Here is a 15,719-nt window from a genome sequence, read left to right as displayed (position 1 = left end):
TCATTTTGTGAAGATGGCACCGAAAAGACTGGAAAGAAATCATAGTGCAAGCCTGACATGTAAATAAGCCACCATGGAGAATAGCTATCTGTGATGCTCTTACGCAGTGGAAATGCACCATGTTTTCATTTCATCTAGCTGATTAGGGATCTTTTGAGGTGACCAAGAAGCATGTGAAACTAATTTCTTCCTAACTATGTGCCCAGTGTTCTTGGCATGCTCCTTCACAAGAATAAGCATTTGTTATTAACCCCATAATGCAAAATGTCTGGCATTCAAAGGTATGCACAAAATGAAGTCGAGCCCAGTTTGTTGATAGGCAAAGGATTAATTAAAAATCCCTCCCTTTTCACAGTGAAACACACTGAAAAGCTCTAAATTCATTAGTCCTCCCAGGTCTATATATACTGCCAAAATGCAAACGCATCTGTCACGTTTCAGTTATGTTTCAACTAAAACCTTCTTTGAATAAATGTGATACAGTGCACATCTGTTATACAAATGCAGAAGACATTTTGTGCCAAAATTATACTAAATTCTGCATACTTTCCTTTTTCTCATAAGGCCAATGGCATAATTATACAAATGCAGCTTCCAGCTTTTACCCCATAAATAATAAGTAAGGGATTATTTGGTTGAACATTCTCACTGGTTTTCAGGGGGCAACCGAAGCCACCTGGATGTATGCAGAGATTTTTTCAATAGCTAATGCCTGTCTGAAGTGAGGCTTGAGGGTCTTTAAACAGTCAGTAATGAGCCAGGTATTTAATGTCTGGACCAGGAGTGTTAGTTTACATGGCATTTCTAGGAATGGTGTATGTTGTAGTCAGTACTGGAGAATTTGTTGAGCAGAAAACAGTGTGCTGTGGTGTCTGGGCTTTCTCATCTGAGCACACTTCTCTTCAGCACCTGCTTAAAATTAACTTTGCTGTCAGTTCTTTTCTGAACCGAGATCTCTAGGGATAAATCACTTGTGTGGACTGACCTCACAGCCCAGCCCCAACTGTCTCCCGTGCCCTCCTGGCCCTGGATTCCATGTAGCAGCTTTTCCCGTAGGTAGATCCTGCCAGTTCTGTGGTAACCACTGGCTGTTACGATCTCTGAGGGCCGGTTCCAGGCAGCTGTGCTACTGCCTTTTGGCTGTGGCTCCAAGATTGAGGCAAATGGAAGAACATTTCCCTGTGCAATAACTTCATCTTCTTGCATGGGCCTTGCTGGTTTTTGTGGTCTGCTTTGGAGATTAACAGGAACCAGAGTTTGTTGGGTTTTTTTCCCAGGCACATGTGGGAGGAGAATGTTGTCACTAATTTTAATTGATTGAAACTCTTCATTAGAGTTGTTTTGGCTAAACAAGGCCTCTGATGAGGTTGATATGGTGAGTAAAAAATGTGTATGAACTATACTGAAAAGTGACCTAACTTTTCTGCTGGGTAGACTGTGGTTCTGGGTTGTTGTGGGGACTAATGTGTATGGCCCGAGCTAACAAAGCAAAATGTACCACATGGGAATCAGAGATACAGTGCGATGCTTTTGTGACCTGTTCCCCTCAGTCTCTCCGCCAGCATGCTTTCCCTCTCCTCGAGCAGCAGCCCTGGCTCTCTCGCATCTAGCAGAGGATCTCTTGCCACCTCCAGCCAGGATTCATCCACCTCAGCCAGCTTCACTGACCTCTACTACGAGCACCTGGAGCAGTTGGACTCAGAATATCAAAGCAAGCTTGACTTCCTCTTAGAAGGAGCTGCCGGATTCAGACCATCAGGCTGCATCACCACTATACATGAGAATGAAGTAGCGAAAACTCACACAGCAGATACCGCCAGCCGTATACAGGCTCTGAGGTCACTGTCTGGTACTCCAAAATCCATGTCATCGTTATCTCCAAGGTCATCTCTCTCTTCCCCATCTCCGCCTTGCTCTCCGCTGGTGATAGACCCACTCCTAGCTGGTGATGCCTTTTCAAGCCATATGGATTTTGATGACACAGAGATAAGTACAAATCTCTCAGAACTCGCCCTAAACACTGGGAGTGGCAACTGTAGACTGGAAGAGCCTAGAGCAGGAGATAAACATCTAGGTCAAGGTATGGTAACAAACTATTTGCATGCACATGCATGCATTCATTTTTAATGTAGTTTGTTAAGCGTTGAGAAGCGAGTATTTCAGAAGGTGTCTGTCATCTTGATATCTTTGTGTTGAAAAGTGTATTCAACTGAGTGTTCTATCCTTCCTGGGAACAAGGGTTCGTGTTTTAATTTGTACATGAAAAATGCTGCTGATCTGATGAGTCTTGCAGAACACCGTTTCCAGGTATGTTTTTAGTGTGTACTTATATGCACGTGTACAGAAACCACAGGGATTTCATGTGCAAATATAAATGGCTGTGGTGGGATTCCTGGTTTACTTTGGCACTAGACTATTCAGAAGGTCATCTAATGTTTTGGGTCTGGGAGGCACATAATGCCATACTGACACAAACTTTCTGGCCAAGTTCTGAGAAAGGCTGGGAAAGCCACTTAGCTTAACAGTTAACAAATGATAATAGAAATCCTCCCCCACCACCTCAGCACGCACAACTCCTGTTCTGGTTCCCAGTACATCAGTGGCAATGGGTTTATTAACTTCAGCTGAGCAGACTTGTCAAGGCTGTGCCTGAATTTCTGCTGCTTTGAGGGGGATGGTCTCTTAGCAACAAAAACGTGTTTGGATCGTGAGCGTGATAAGACATTCAGAGATAGTAGCTGTTCTCATGCACGCATATGGCTTGCTGGGGGTGGGAAGGGCTCATCCCTTTTTAGAACCATGGCTGGGCTGGAGTGGATGGAAAGCAAGAGGCAGCAGTCAGGACACTCGTGCTGGGGCCTGCCTGGAGCCCTTTTCTCTGTAGGTGGATTATATCCCATGGAGATGAGTGAAATGGCTGGATTTGGAATTGCAGTGAAGATCTTGAAGGGCATTATAAACTTGCAAGCTGTAGTCGCAGGAACCAGTGGTGCAGTTTTTTCCTGGTTTTCATAAGATTATAAACCAGCCCATGTGAATCAAGGGAACTAGCACCCTGTCATCACTGCCTTCTGCATGAAGAAGGCTGACACTGTTTAAAATACAATAAATGACACAAATGCAGATCTTCCCCTTAGAGCTACCATTTCCCTACAAGCAAGAGGTATTATGCATTTGAGTAGGAAACACTAATTATTGTTATTAGAACTGGGCACTGATTAGTTTTAACCTTTTTAGCTCTGAGCTTTGTCAAGGCTGTCAAAGCGAAAGCTCAGGTGTTAAGCAGATTAAGTGATTATTGCTGTTAGCCAGTCAGCAGACAAAATAATCACCATAAGTAGTTTATTTCAGGGCAATAACAAGATGAGATTTTATTCCTCAGGCATTTTGTGGGGGTCAGTGTAACACCTGAAACACACTGGCTGGATCTGGGGTGCTCAGCACTTGGCCTCATGGGCAAAGCATGCTCACGTGTTCCTGTAAGTAGAGCTGAGTAGTATGTATCTGAGGGATTTGCTTTTTGATTAGGAGTTTTGCAGAACCTCTGAGGCTGAAATAAGGTTTGTGTTACTTAGCCACATGAAAACACACAGGTTCAGAGTGTGTGTAAGATTTGCAGGGCTTCCAAGTCCTTTGCAAAACCAGTGAGGAACAGGATGGCTGCATGATGAATCCTTCCAGGGAACCATTCATCTTCATTCAGGTTTACACTTTAGCATTCTGCTGCACAAACAGATACCAGCCACTTCATTGCAGGGGGTTTGCACCTGAAAGGGGCTCGGATGGTCTGAAATGAAAGCTCTCTGGTGGGAATGACTGGACACCATTGGTAATTGAAGCAGAAAAAGAGATTAAGCATGTGGAGATGAACCTGCAGTGTTCTCCCCAGTGAGCAAGCCTCATGCAGAGGGATTCAGAGAGCAGCATTTCTGGGAGTGGTGTGTAGAACTCACACGCCTTCATCTAGAAAGCCAGCCAGCGGGCAAGGAATCATTTTCCTATTAAAACCATGCAATAGGAGGTACAAAGCAGCATTGAGGAAAGAGAAACATAGTTTTGACCCTGCCCACGTACCTCCAGCACAGCCTCTGATCAAGAGTGCAGCAGGGGCCCAGCACGCGACAGGAGGGAGCATAGATTAAACTGGGAATACCAGGATTAAATGGATCCATTTGTTTCAGTTAATGACTGATATATTGTGTTGCAGATGCTTTTATTCATGGGGAAAAAGTCTGGACATTTCTTTCTGTCCATGGGAATACCAAGATGAAAACAAATATTCAGTGATGGTGTCAAAAAAATACATGGATAAATGGGCCCAAATGGCACATGTACACACATGTCCTGGGGTTACCTGTAGCACCCTCTACTGTTGATTGTAGAACAAGTCCTTGGATCACTCCATAACCCCACGTTGAGCTTGCATACGTTTTGCACCAGTGTTTTTCCAAAGCTGTTTTTAACTCTTTTAGTGGCTTTGCTGCACTCCTGCTATGGGGCTACAGCTGCTCCCAGTGGGACAGCATTCACAGCTCCCTCAGCCTTGGAGCAGGTCTCCCAGAGCTCTGACACAGAGAGCGAACTGAGCTGGGTCCTGGGCTGAAGCATCTCTGCAGAAATGGTTCATGTGGAAAGGTGCAGAATGTGCACAAGTTTCCAGGGTGTATCTGTCCCTATTTTGTAGCACAAGAAATCTCTGAGATAACACTTCTGTAAAAAACTGCTTGCTTCAACTTGCTCAGTTTCCCTACCTCCTTTTCCCTGCATTCCTGCGTGTGGCTGCTACTTTAAATCCTAGAATCTCTCTCCATATTTAGCTAGTTACTGGCCTGTCTGGACCTAGCTTCTGTCCTGTATACACTAACCTTTGGAGTTTAGGGGTAGGTGAGAGGTGGTTTCTTGCTGTTCCCCCTCCTGGAAACTAGCTTTGGCATAATCTCCAGACAGGGTACACCCCTCCCTGTCAACCATACTTGGCCAGAGCTTGGTCAATAGCGTTTGCCCAATGCTGGGATACCTCTGGGTAGCTGGGACCAGAAGACCTACTACCTGCTTAAGGGTGACTTGCACTAGGTCCATGTTTATAACTTCACTAGAATTTAGAAGTTCTGCTGCTTCTGCACATTGCCTATCTTGCATGGGTACATAGAACCACAGACTGGTTTGGGTAGGGAGGGACCTTAAATCTCATCTGGTTCTAACCCCCGGCCATGGGCAGGGACATCTACCACTAGAGCAGGTTGCTCCCAGCCCCATCCAGCCTGGCCTTGAACACTGCCAGCAGCCCTGCCTTTCCAGTGCTTTTGAAAGGCTCTTCTGGCATTGCCTGCAAGGACCTGCACCCATGGGGGTGCCAGGGGTAGCCCGCTGTAATGCACTCGGCACACCAGTGTGTAACCTCAGCCTGTGGGTACGGTCCTGCAGGGCCCAAGGATTAAATGGGCACTGACTGTGCAATGAAGCCCTGCTGCCACCTCCACCACACAGGCTGTTCCTCTGGTTCTCCAGGAGCTGCTGGTGCTCCAGGACAGTTGGGTGCGTTCCTGAAGCACTAACTTAATGTGATGTTGAGCAGAGCCCGCCCTCCCTGTGCCCTCTCTGGCTTCAGAAAAGTGCTGTTGCTGAACAATACTTGGGTGGAGAAAAGATGCAATTCAAGGGGAGGCTGAGGAAAAAAGCTGCTCCTGATGCAGACTGTTCATTTGCATTAACACATGTTTTTGATTTTCCTCTGTGCTTTTCTGATAGGTATAAATGCAGCAGGAGGGACAGCACTGAAGGTGGCGTGTGTGTCAGCTGCAGTGTCTGATGAATCTGTTGCTGGAGATAGCGGGGTGTATGAGGCGTCTGTACAAAGGTAGACACCAGACCTCTCTCTAGGAAGAAGCCAAACACTCAGCTTTGCACACAGGAGTCAGCTGGAGTACTGCTGGTTATGATCCTTTTTGGTGGCTAAACTTCTCAATCTCAAATTTCTTCATAATTCTGAATAAAACTGTGAGCAGGTTGAACTTGATTATCAAAATGACCCATGCTTCCAATAGCAGAAGTAGCTGGGAGCAAGCTCACAGAGAACTGTTGGACACCTGGTCTGTTTCTGCATGTGCTGCTAAGCTGCCCGTGCTGCTTTGATGGGGTACCAGAGCCATCAGGCAGTGTCAAGTTCCCCTCCTGTCAGTCAGGCGTTGTGGTGTCAATGACAGCCCTGTCAGTGGGAGAGCACTTTGGCATGTTTAAGGAAGATAGCAGAAGCACCTTGAGCTGCCTCGTGTGTGTGTATGTGCTGAGATGCAGTTCCCAAGTGCTTGGATGCAGGATGTGATTTCTGCAGGACTTCTCCCCTAAGGGCATAGCTCATAGCCAGAGCTGGGCGTCCCTGCTCTTGCTGGGTTTCTGCACCTCCCTTACTGCTTGCTAAAGTTCTCTGGGGTGGTTTGACAAAACCTTCACTGGAAGGTACTGATCTTACTGATACCTGGTTTGGCTGCATCTAACATGGGTTTTCCTACTGGTTTTACTGGCACTGATAGAAATCACGGGGTCGTTTGTTGCAAGATACGTCTGTAGAGGTGAAAGTTGCTCATCTCATTTTCTCCCCATTCATTCATTCATTCATTACCTTCGTTCATTTTCTAGATAATTGAGTCATTTTTTTATGTGTATAGCACGATTCACTTTGACAAGAAGTGCAACACTTGTAAATCAGACCTCATGGGCTCAAGCCAGGCAGTCAGGCAGTTGGGTCCCTGTCTCCACTCAAGAGGATAGGGGCTTCTGTGGAGAGGGGAGGAGGGATCACATGTGGCAGTTACAGAAGGCATCCCATGCACATTTGCATGCCTGATGTTACTTAGTGGTGTTTGGGTTGTTGACTTGGCAACCTTTGGCATGACTACAGCATCATTTTGATGCCTATAATAAATGGTGAGGGTAGGATGTGAGCAATAGGTTTGTCCTCTAGCTGAAATGTAACGGAATGCAAGAGAGTGCTAAGGAATATGGAAAACACTTGGCAGAATGCTAATCCTGTTTTCATATGCTCAGCATAGCCTCTGAGCCAAGTAGACAATGAATGTAGTTTTGGGGACTTTCAGTGCATAAAACTTTAGAGGAGAACTACACTGGGAGGGCAATGATGCAAGTGACTGTTTCAAGGCAGACCAGTGTACTCTGTCACTTGTAATGTGCTTAGGGAAGTTTGATTGCTTAAAGAAACAAAGGAATGACTTAAATCTAACCAAACTTGAGAATTTTTGCTGTCATGATGCAGGCAGGATTGCAGTTGTTAAGTCTTATTTCTGTTGCTGGTCAGTCAGCTGTCTTTACTAAAATCCAGTCAAGGGAACCCTTTAAAATCCCTCACAGCCTTATTTTTGCAGTCTTTTGTGTGGCTTTTTTTGGCAGTGAAGAGGGAAGGCATATGACTTTCTGCTGATAAGCACCACAACACATACCTGTAAGGATGACTGCACTTACTTCTCAAATGGGCTTTCTTTTAGCTGCTAATTTTACAAAATCCATATACCCAAGCCCTGAATGGAAGAGATCTTGTATCACCTAAATGCTGTCACTTCAATAGGAGGGAAATCAAGTCCTTAATTGTCTTTGCTTTCTTTCAGACCGTGTGTGTCAGAAATGATGGTGTTTGACAGTGATGACACAGAAGCAGTTGGGACAGCTAAAGTGCAAATTGCAATGAGGTAAACTCTATGCATGGAAAGAATAATGTATGGGATTTAAAACATAATGCTTTCCGTTCTGTTTGCTTCTCCTTCTTATCCTGTCCTATTAGTCTTAACTAACGAATGTCCTCTGTGAGGTGTAATTGAGAATTAGACTCGACTCCAGGTCTTTGGCCCAGTTACCCTCTTTCATGTCAGTGGAAATCAGCTGGTGATGGTGTGGTCGGAGGGTGCAAACCAGCAGCAGGAGCTCTGGCAGTAAATGGCATTTGTAATCATTGATCCCCCTGAGTCCCTCAGTGGTGGGTCAGGCATAGGAGGCATCTTCCGTAAATGACTTAGTGGAGGTTATTTAGGACTTGAGGAAAAATAAGTAGCATAAAACTCTCTTGTCATGGCCATCCACGGCAAACCAGTGGTTACCCCTAACATCTTTACTGCTGTACTTCAGGTATTGCTGCTTGTAACTTTTTTATACTACAGTCATTATATAAGGCCTTTAGAAAGATTTTACTTACAGCAATTGGGCTAGACCCTAGGAAAAGCAATGTGTGTTAGGTCAGATCCATTTTATCTGGATTCCGAAGTTCTGGATGTTCTGGTAGCAAAATGTCATGGAATGTGAAACTGGTTTTGTTTAAAACTATAGGCAAGCCATGGTCCCATTATAGTTGTGTCTTGTTTGTAAATGTTAATGTTGTTTGTGTTGATGAAGCAAGTGGAATTCCCATTCATGGAGTCCAAGGCTGAATTCTCTAATAATAATGTTTTTTTATGTCTTTCTAATTCAGATATGATGACAAAAATAAACAGTTTGCCATACTGGTCATCCAGCTGAGTAATGTCCCAGCACTGCTGTCCCAGCAAGATCAGAAAGTGTAAGTGGGTGAAATAAGCACACTTTTGAAGTATTTGTATTAGATCTTGGTGGGAATTAAATAGATGTTGGGGTTTGGGGGAGGGGGTGGGGGTCACACTCTTCAAAATTACTCATTCTGGAATCCTTCTACACTGTTCTGTGGAGCAACATTTATGAACTAACAAACCTGCAAACAGAAACAAGGTGCATTTTTTTCCTCAAAGGTCAGTAGTTGCTGGGGAAGGATTTGCCTGGAATTAGCAGTAGCCAGCAGGGGTCTGAACTGCTGCAGTGCCCACAGCACTGCATCGAGTGGAGTTCTGCCGCAGGACATCCTTGCAAGGTGCATGTGTGGGGACATGTACGGCTGCTACCAGCCTCCTTCCAGGCAAAAGGCTTCTTTAAATTCAGCTGTGTGCTGAATAAGCTGACAGATTTGCTTCATTTTGGTGTAGCTGTTCCTACCTGCAAAAGGCATGTTGGCAGTGTGATGAGTTGCATCAACGTAAATGACCATGTTAAACATAATCCCATAATCATAGAATCGGCTAGGCTGGAAAACAGCTATGATGTTTGATTACAAGAGTCAGAAGGATGAAGTCTATGGCAGCTCCTGCCACTTCATACCTCTGATGTTGTGTCGAGATGTTCTTTTTTTCTCAGCTGACTGATATCCAGAAGAAATAGGACAGGACAGTGGTATCCCCCGTGCTTAGGATGGATTTCACTTGCAGAGCTATGGAGCTGGTGCAGCGCAGGATGCTGCAGCCCTGTTCCTGGGTGGCAGTGCTGACTGTGATGCTTTCTTCGACAGGATCATCCGTGTGGCTGTCCTGCCCTGCTCAGAGAGCACAAGCTGCTTGTTCCGCACAAGAGTGGTGGAAGCTTCAGACAATCTTGTGTACAATGAAGTATTCTGGGTTTCTATCTCTTATCCGGCTTTACGCCAGAAGACTTTAAGAGTTGATGTTTGCACTGTAGATAAGTCTCACCTTGAAGAATGTTTGGTTAGTATTAGTCTCTGTTTTAATACCTTTGTGTGTGTTTCCTCTTTTAATTAGGCAACAGTTTCAGCTCTGAAGTGTGCAAGTGTTCTTAATAACCCTCAGCTCTCTCCCAGATCATGTTCTTTGCAGTAACAATTCTGATCAGGAAAACAAAATCAATCTATTAGAGAAATGTGTTGATGCAGAACTACTGATGACTTTGTCAAACTACTCTATTTCCTTTCTTTTGCAATTTAATGTGAAACTCTACCTATTTCTCTTCCTTTTGGTGGAAACATTTGTTGTAATGTGGTTAAGAATGGACTTCCAGGAGCTTGGAAGCCACTGTAGAATATTCAAGATCCCTAAAGGATGGTGGTTTTTTTTTTTCCAAACCTGCTATTAATCTACACTATTAAAATCTACATGAATATAGTTTTTCATGTACTAGTATTGCCATAGGCAGCTGCCCACTGTAGTTAGAATAGCTTTTTTGTTGCTCAGTATTAACTGAACTATTCCTGGAGTATTGTACTGCAGAACATGAGCAGGGTGTGTTAAGCTGGGACATAGCAGCCATTAAGTTACAGGAAAGTTGATGCTCTGTGCTATGCATTCCATAGCATCTCCCTTGGCTGGAGGGGTACATGTTTTATGGTGCTTCTGCATTTCTTCCTTCACTTGCTTTGCAAAGCACCTTTGGTACAGGAAAGCAACTGTTTTCCACATGGAGTTTTTGTCTTTTGGCAGGGTGGCTGTAGCTGAGCTCTGGGTGGGAGCACACCAGCTTGCAGGAGGCATGCTCAGCATGTCTGCTGGACTGGGCTGCAGCAGTGGAGTCCACTCAGGCATGGATTAAATAAACTATGAATCAATTTTGCTGTGGTTCTGAATTCATCAGGATGTGTACTAAATGTAATGCAGTGAAAAATGACAGGGCAGGTGAAGAGGAATGGAATATACAAAGCTGAAGCATCTCGGTCTGAGGCAGTGATTTTTGTCAGCCCTGCAAATTTCTTGAAGGGGAGCCTTCATCTCCTCTTCCTTTCTGTTTTAATTTGGAGCTCTGGCAGCAATTTATGCTGACTGCAGTAGCACTGTTCATACTTCTGTTCTTGTACACAGGACCTGTAGTGGAACACTTGCTACTTGAATTGAAAGAACTAGACACTGTTAAACACAATGAAACAGAAAGCATCACTAGTACTGTTGAAACAGGGATAAATGAGGCAATGTTTCTTTTTGTCAAACTTGCCAAAGTCAAGTAGTCCTGGAGTTTCACTCTCATTTCTTCTTACTCGTGTGGTAGTTGTTCACTTTAGTGCCACACTGATGGTGTTTTGCTGTCACTAGGGTGGAGCACAGATCAGCCTTGCTGACATATGTAGATCTGGAGAGAAATCGACCCGTTGGTACAACCTCCTCAGTTATAAGTATGGGCAGAAGCAAACCAGGAAGAGTAAACAAGGAAACATCCACTCTGAAGTACCCTGCACTGAGAAAACAGTAAGAACAACTGCTTAAATCAAACAGATCTCTTCCAAGTAGTACTGATAAGAGGGTTTGTGTGGCTGAAGGACTGTTACAATAGTCAAGAAGTGAAAGCTGGTGTGTTTATATTTAGAACTTGAAAATGTCATTATGTGCAGCAGCATAATGAACATGTTGATTACAGATATGCCCTTGTCCTGGGCTAAATACTGAAATCTGCTCCTCATGAAGCTGAGGGCTGTGGGATGTGAGCTGGTGTAAGTGATGTGTGAACTTTTGCCTTTCTTCACACTAGACAGCTCACCTTGCTGCCGTGAACTTGCCGAACAGGTCAAGATCCAGCTCCAGCCCTCCCTTTGCACGTGCATGGCACGCACTGTGCTCAGCCTGCAGCTGCACATGTGCATATGCTGGTGTGCTCATACAGGCTTGTCTGAGCACTGTGTGTGCAACAGGCTGCTTGAACAATGCAAGTGGAGAGACTGTAACTCTCCTGCCACCAGAGGAGAGCTGGTTGGGGCTGTCCTGACCAGGAAGGATGGGCCCTTTGCAGTCTGTGAGAGTCATATCTTCACAAGAAGCCTCTTGTTCTCCTCAGGACTCTGTGTCAGCACTCCTAGAGCAGACAGCTGTTGAACTGGAAGCTGTGGAGAAGAAACTGGAGGAAAGCAGAAGCACTTTAACTACTGGAGAGAGCTGGTAGGTAGCATCCCACTATCTTAGTGCTGTGGTATGATCAGAGCATTTGGGCATTCATGTGCAGAGGAAAAAGCAGATGATAAAGAGCAGTGGGAGGCTGCTTCTGCCTCTTTCTGTCTTAATGAAAAGTCTTGCTGCTTCTGTTCTGGAGGTTGTACTTGGGAAATGGGAACAAAGCAGGTAAACGTTGAGAAGAGTCAATAGCACTATGCTAATTTTGTTATTTGTACAACGTTCTATGGAGCTCCATGAAAGCTCCACTGTATGGTGCAAGGCTTTACTTGAATATTAATTTTGGCTGTTGTTTACATGGTTCAGATTCCAATTTTATTAATGAAGCCCAACATCTGAACTAAAAGCAAGCCTGACCCCAGTGGGTTTGATAGATAAGCCAGCTCTGCATTCAGAGGAGCTGAAAAGAATGTCAAAACAATGCTTGAATTTTGTCCAGCATCGCTTCTTAAACTGAGATTAATGTTATCCTGAGAGCTCCCCTTAAGATGCACTCACCTTAAGCTCAGACTACATGGCTGAGCCATCAGCTTGCTTCTCTTGAAGCCAGATCAGTATGGTGTTTTGGGCTGTAGTGGTTGCCTTCTGGTGCAGCTTCACTCCAGTTTAATTATTCCCTTATAAGCCTGTCTTTGTGTAATCTCGGGTACAACTGGCTGCCTTGGGGACATGCTTCTGCCCAGCAGCTAGAAGGAGAAAACTCCTGCTGCAGCACCAGAGCATTGTCCGCAATAGGCCAGTTCAGTAACAAAGCTGTTCTTAACAGGCAAGACGAAGAGGTTCCTGATCAGGAAGAAGAGGACGAGAGCAGTGAAAATGAAGCAGAGGAGGAGGAAGAATTCTGTGCTGGAAAATCGCTGTGGGAAACAGAGGAAAGTCTGAATTCCCAGCTGCACATGGAGACAGCAGAGAAGGTAGAGTCAAGGGCCCTTTGAACAGAAAGATGAGTTAAGCTTCCCATTGCTCAGCTGATGGGGTTATGTTGAGCTGGGCAAGGCTGCAGCAGCTATTTGAAGGTTCATCATTGATGTTCACGTTTATCTACCTGAACTATTTTTAAACAACTCTACGTGACCCACAGTTAATGCAGCACCATTTCATGCCTTCCTGTAGCTGCTCATGAAAACTGTTTTCATTAATGTGACAGTGGCTTTGACCTTGTTTAACTCTAAATGTAGCTGTAGTCTGTCAAGCGTGTGCTGTGCACGTGCTCTCTGTGCATGTACATACCACAATTTGGATCTTTGCTGCAGATGCACAAGAGAATGGTCCTTAAAACCATACCTCTGTTGTGCATGAGGCTGCCAAGTCACACTGATGCACTGGATCAACAGGCAAAGCTCACTGCGGTCAGTTGTGTTGCGCAGCAATCGATGGATGCAAATCCCTTAGAGAGTTAATGTAGCAGCCTCTGAGTTCAGAGAGTGGTGTGGCAGGACACCTGCATGAAAGGGCTAAAGAATATCTGGTTTTGAACACGGTGCCTCTGGGACTGGCAGAGTGGAGACGCATCGGAGGTGGCTGTCAGGCAGCCCTGGCTGTGTGTGGTCGGTAAGCTGGCATTCACACTATGGGATCTGTCTTTCAGGTGGATAAAGAGACAAACACGGACAGCCTTGCACAGGCTTCTACTGTGGTTCGTCCCAAAGACAAGAGAGCAGCAAACCCACCACAAGCTCCGTTTGTCAGAGGTAGCACAATCATCCGCTCCAAAACGTTTTCACCAGGACCACAAAGTCAGTATGTGTGCCGGGTAAGGAAAATGCACTCGCGGGGTTATAAATGCTGCTTTTCGCTAATGAAAGCATATCAGCAGTGTTCACTTGGGCTGGACTTTTCACAGAGACCTGACACTGCTTTCTTCTTTCCTCCTTTGACTTCAGAAGTTGCTCTGTCCTTGCCTCCTAGATGATACCTTTGCTTGGAACTAATAGTATGAAGCACAAATGTTTAAAATATGTATATGCACATATGTTTCTGGTACATGCGGCATGCTGAAATGCCCAAACTAACCTGGTAGGGCTGCTGTAAGACAGTGATGATCAGTAGATACTGAGGTATTTGACCAGGCGTTGGAACAGGCTGCCCAGAGCAAAGTGTTCCCAAACCATGTAGACGAGGCCCTCAGTGCCATGGGTTAGTGGTGGCCTTGGCAGTGCTGGGGAATAGTTGGACTGGATGAGCTTAAAGGTCTTTTCCAACCCGATTGATTCGGTGATTCTATGAATAAGCTGCATATCAAACCCTTTCCTGCTGCTTTAAGACTGTTCCGTGCTAACTTGAACTGGGTTCGCTGTGTCCACCTGGCTTTAGATGAGGTAGAACATGAAGGCTTCATGGAAATGAAAAGGTAAGGAGTTGGTAATGTCAGCGAAAACACTGTGGAAGCTTTCTCCAGCGTGCCCTGCCTGAAGGTGACCGGGTCAGCATGTCACTTCCACTGCTTTGAAGTGTTTGTTCACAATTATTTTCTAGATTGAGGATCAGCCTAAACTATAAATAACTTATCTTGTAAATTGAATTGGCAAGCAAGCAAGCACTGCATTTATCATGCATGACCTGTCCACAGTGGGCACGCTCCTAGTGCAGCTGAGCCAGGTTTGATGTGCAGGTTTTCTCCCATGCAGAAGCAGGTGCTTCCGTAGAAACAAAATGGATTTAATCTGCAGCAGTGGCCAGTGCTTGGGTGGTTCCGTGTCCCAGCACATGCAGATCCCACATGCCTGTTCCCCCAGCTTTGAGAAGGAAGATGAGATGGGAATTAAACCCTGCTTGAGTTGAGCTCTTTTTAAGAGTCTAGAGACAATCACAAAAGGCTGCAGCTGTATGTGTGTAACATGACAACCAAGTTGGAAAACCCAGGGGGATAGCTTACAGGTAAACCTACGTCTTGCACCACTAGCTTAAAATACAGGTGATTGGAGAAAAAAGAAATCTCTAATACAATAGCCCCATGTTTTACAGGTGCTAGAAAAGAGTAACTTGTAATTACTTATAGCTTATTTTTCTGGGCTGTTTTGCACAGGAGAAGGGCAGTGGGGTAGAGTCCCATTCTACACCCTAACCTAGTGTCTCTCTTTCCATGCAGTCTATTCCGAAAAAGTGACTGAGTTCAAGGTTTGGGGCAGGATCTGGCTGTGCGGGATGGATTGCGTGTTGTGCACGCATTGGGGTGGCAGCTGTCCGCACAACTTCCTAGTTCTGCTTACAGCCCTGCTTAGAATCACTTAGAGAAGCCCCTGTTCTTGCCAATGATGTGTGTATGCACTGTTTGTATTCCTTTCATGGGCTCTTCCTTTTCCTTTGCAGCTGAACCGCAGTGACAGTGACAGTTCAACACTGTCCAAAAAGCCGCCCTTCGTTCGGAATGCGCTGGAGAGACGAAGCGTCCGAGTGAAGCGGGTAACAACAACAGCACCTTGTGCTTGCTCCAGCACAGACACTTGCAAACAGTGGAAAACTGGTTGAAAGAAAGAATTCACAAACATAAATCAGTTGCCACCTGCTTTCCTTCACAACCTTTGGGTGTGACAAGTCTCTCAAGGCTACTCTTGTATATCGGAATATGACAGGAATGTTTGAGTTGGAACTCATTTAAAACAACACATTTAGGAAGATGGTTCCTGGTATTTTCCACCTTGTCAGAGCAGAAGTAGCACAAGCAGTTTGGCTGTGTTTACTCTTGTGAGGTTCTTAAGTACTTACAATAAATGTGAGGAGCTGGTGAGGAGAGTGATATCAGGGATGCTCAGGTGACCCTGTTGAAGTGACTCTGTGGCACACAGTGAGCGTGTGGAATGCCCACTGGAATGCAGTCACTGAAATTCCCCTGGGATGCTGATGCTGAGCTCGTGAGGAGATGGTTTTCTTGGGGCAGCTTGTGTTTGAAACTAGCAGAAAGAAGGCAACGTAATATGTTACTGGAAAAAAACAGGGGGTTTCTGTTGCATTGTGGATTCATCTGACAATGAGACATTAAACTCAGGAGCA

General features: G+C 45.2%; 1 protein-coding gene across 3 annotated transcripts in view; it reads left to right on the top strand.

The window, feature by feature from the left end:
* Positions 1 to 15,719, top strand: part of WWC1 (WW and C2 domain containing 1) — a 71,653-nt gene that overhangs the window by 52,685 nt on the left and 3,249 nt on the right. For all 3 annotated transcript variants that reach the window (XM_030503776.1, XM_030503778.1, XM_030503777.1), the window contains 10 exons: positions 1,551 to 2,080; positions 5,749 to 5,857; positions 7,620 to 7,700; positions 8,474 to 8,560; positions 9,356 to 9,548; positions 10,881 to 11,033; positions 11,617 to 11,717; positions 12,496 to 12,643; positions 13,318 to 13,482; positions 15,039 to 15,131. In XM_030503776.1, coding sequence (XP_030359636.1) covers positions 1,551 to 2,080; positions 5,749 to 5,857; positions 7,620 to 7,700; positions 8,474 to 8,560; positions 9,356 to 9,548; positions 10,881 to 11,033; positions 11,617 to 11,717; positions 12,496 to 12,643; positions 13,318 to 13,482; positions 15,039 to 15,131 — 1,660 coding nt within the window. The remainder of the gene's footprint in view (positions 1 to 1,550; positions 2,081 to 5,748; positions 5,858 to 7,619; positions 7,701 to 8,473; positions 8,561 to 9,355; positions 9,549 to 10,880; positions 11,034 to 11,616; positions 11,718 to 12,495; positions 12,644 to 13,317; positions 13,483 to 15,038; positions 15,132 to 15,719) is intronic.

This window comes from Strigops habroptila, chromosome 12 (assembly GCF_004027225.2).
Source record: "Strigops habroptila isolate Jane chromosome 12, bStrHab1.2.pri, whole genome shotgun sequence".
NCBI lineage: Eukaryota > Metazoa > Chordata > Aves > Psittaciformes > Psittacidae > Strigops > Strigops habroptila.
Note: the sequence above shows the minus strand (reverse complement) of the source record. Positions and strands in the feature narration are given on the sequence as shown.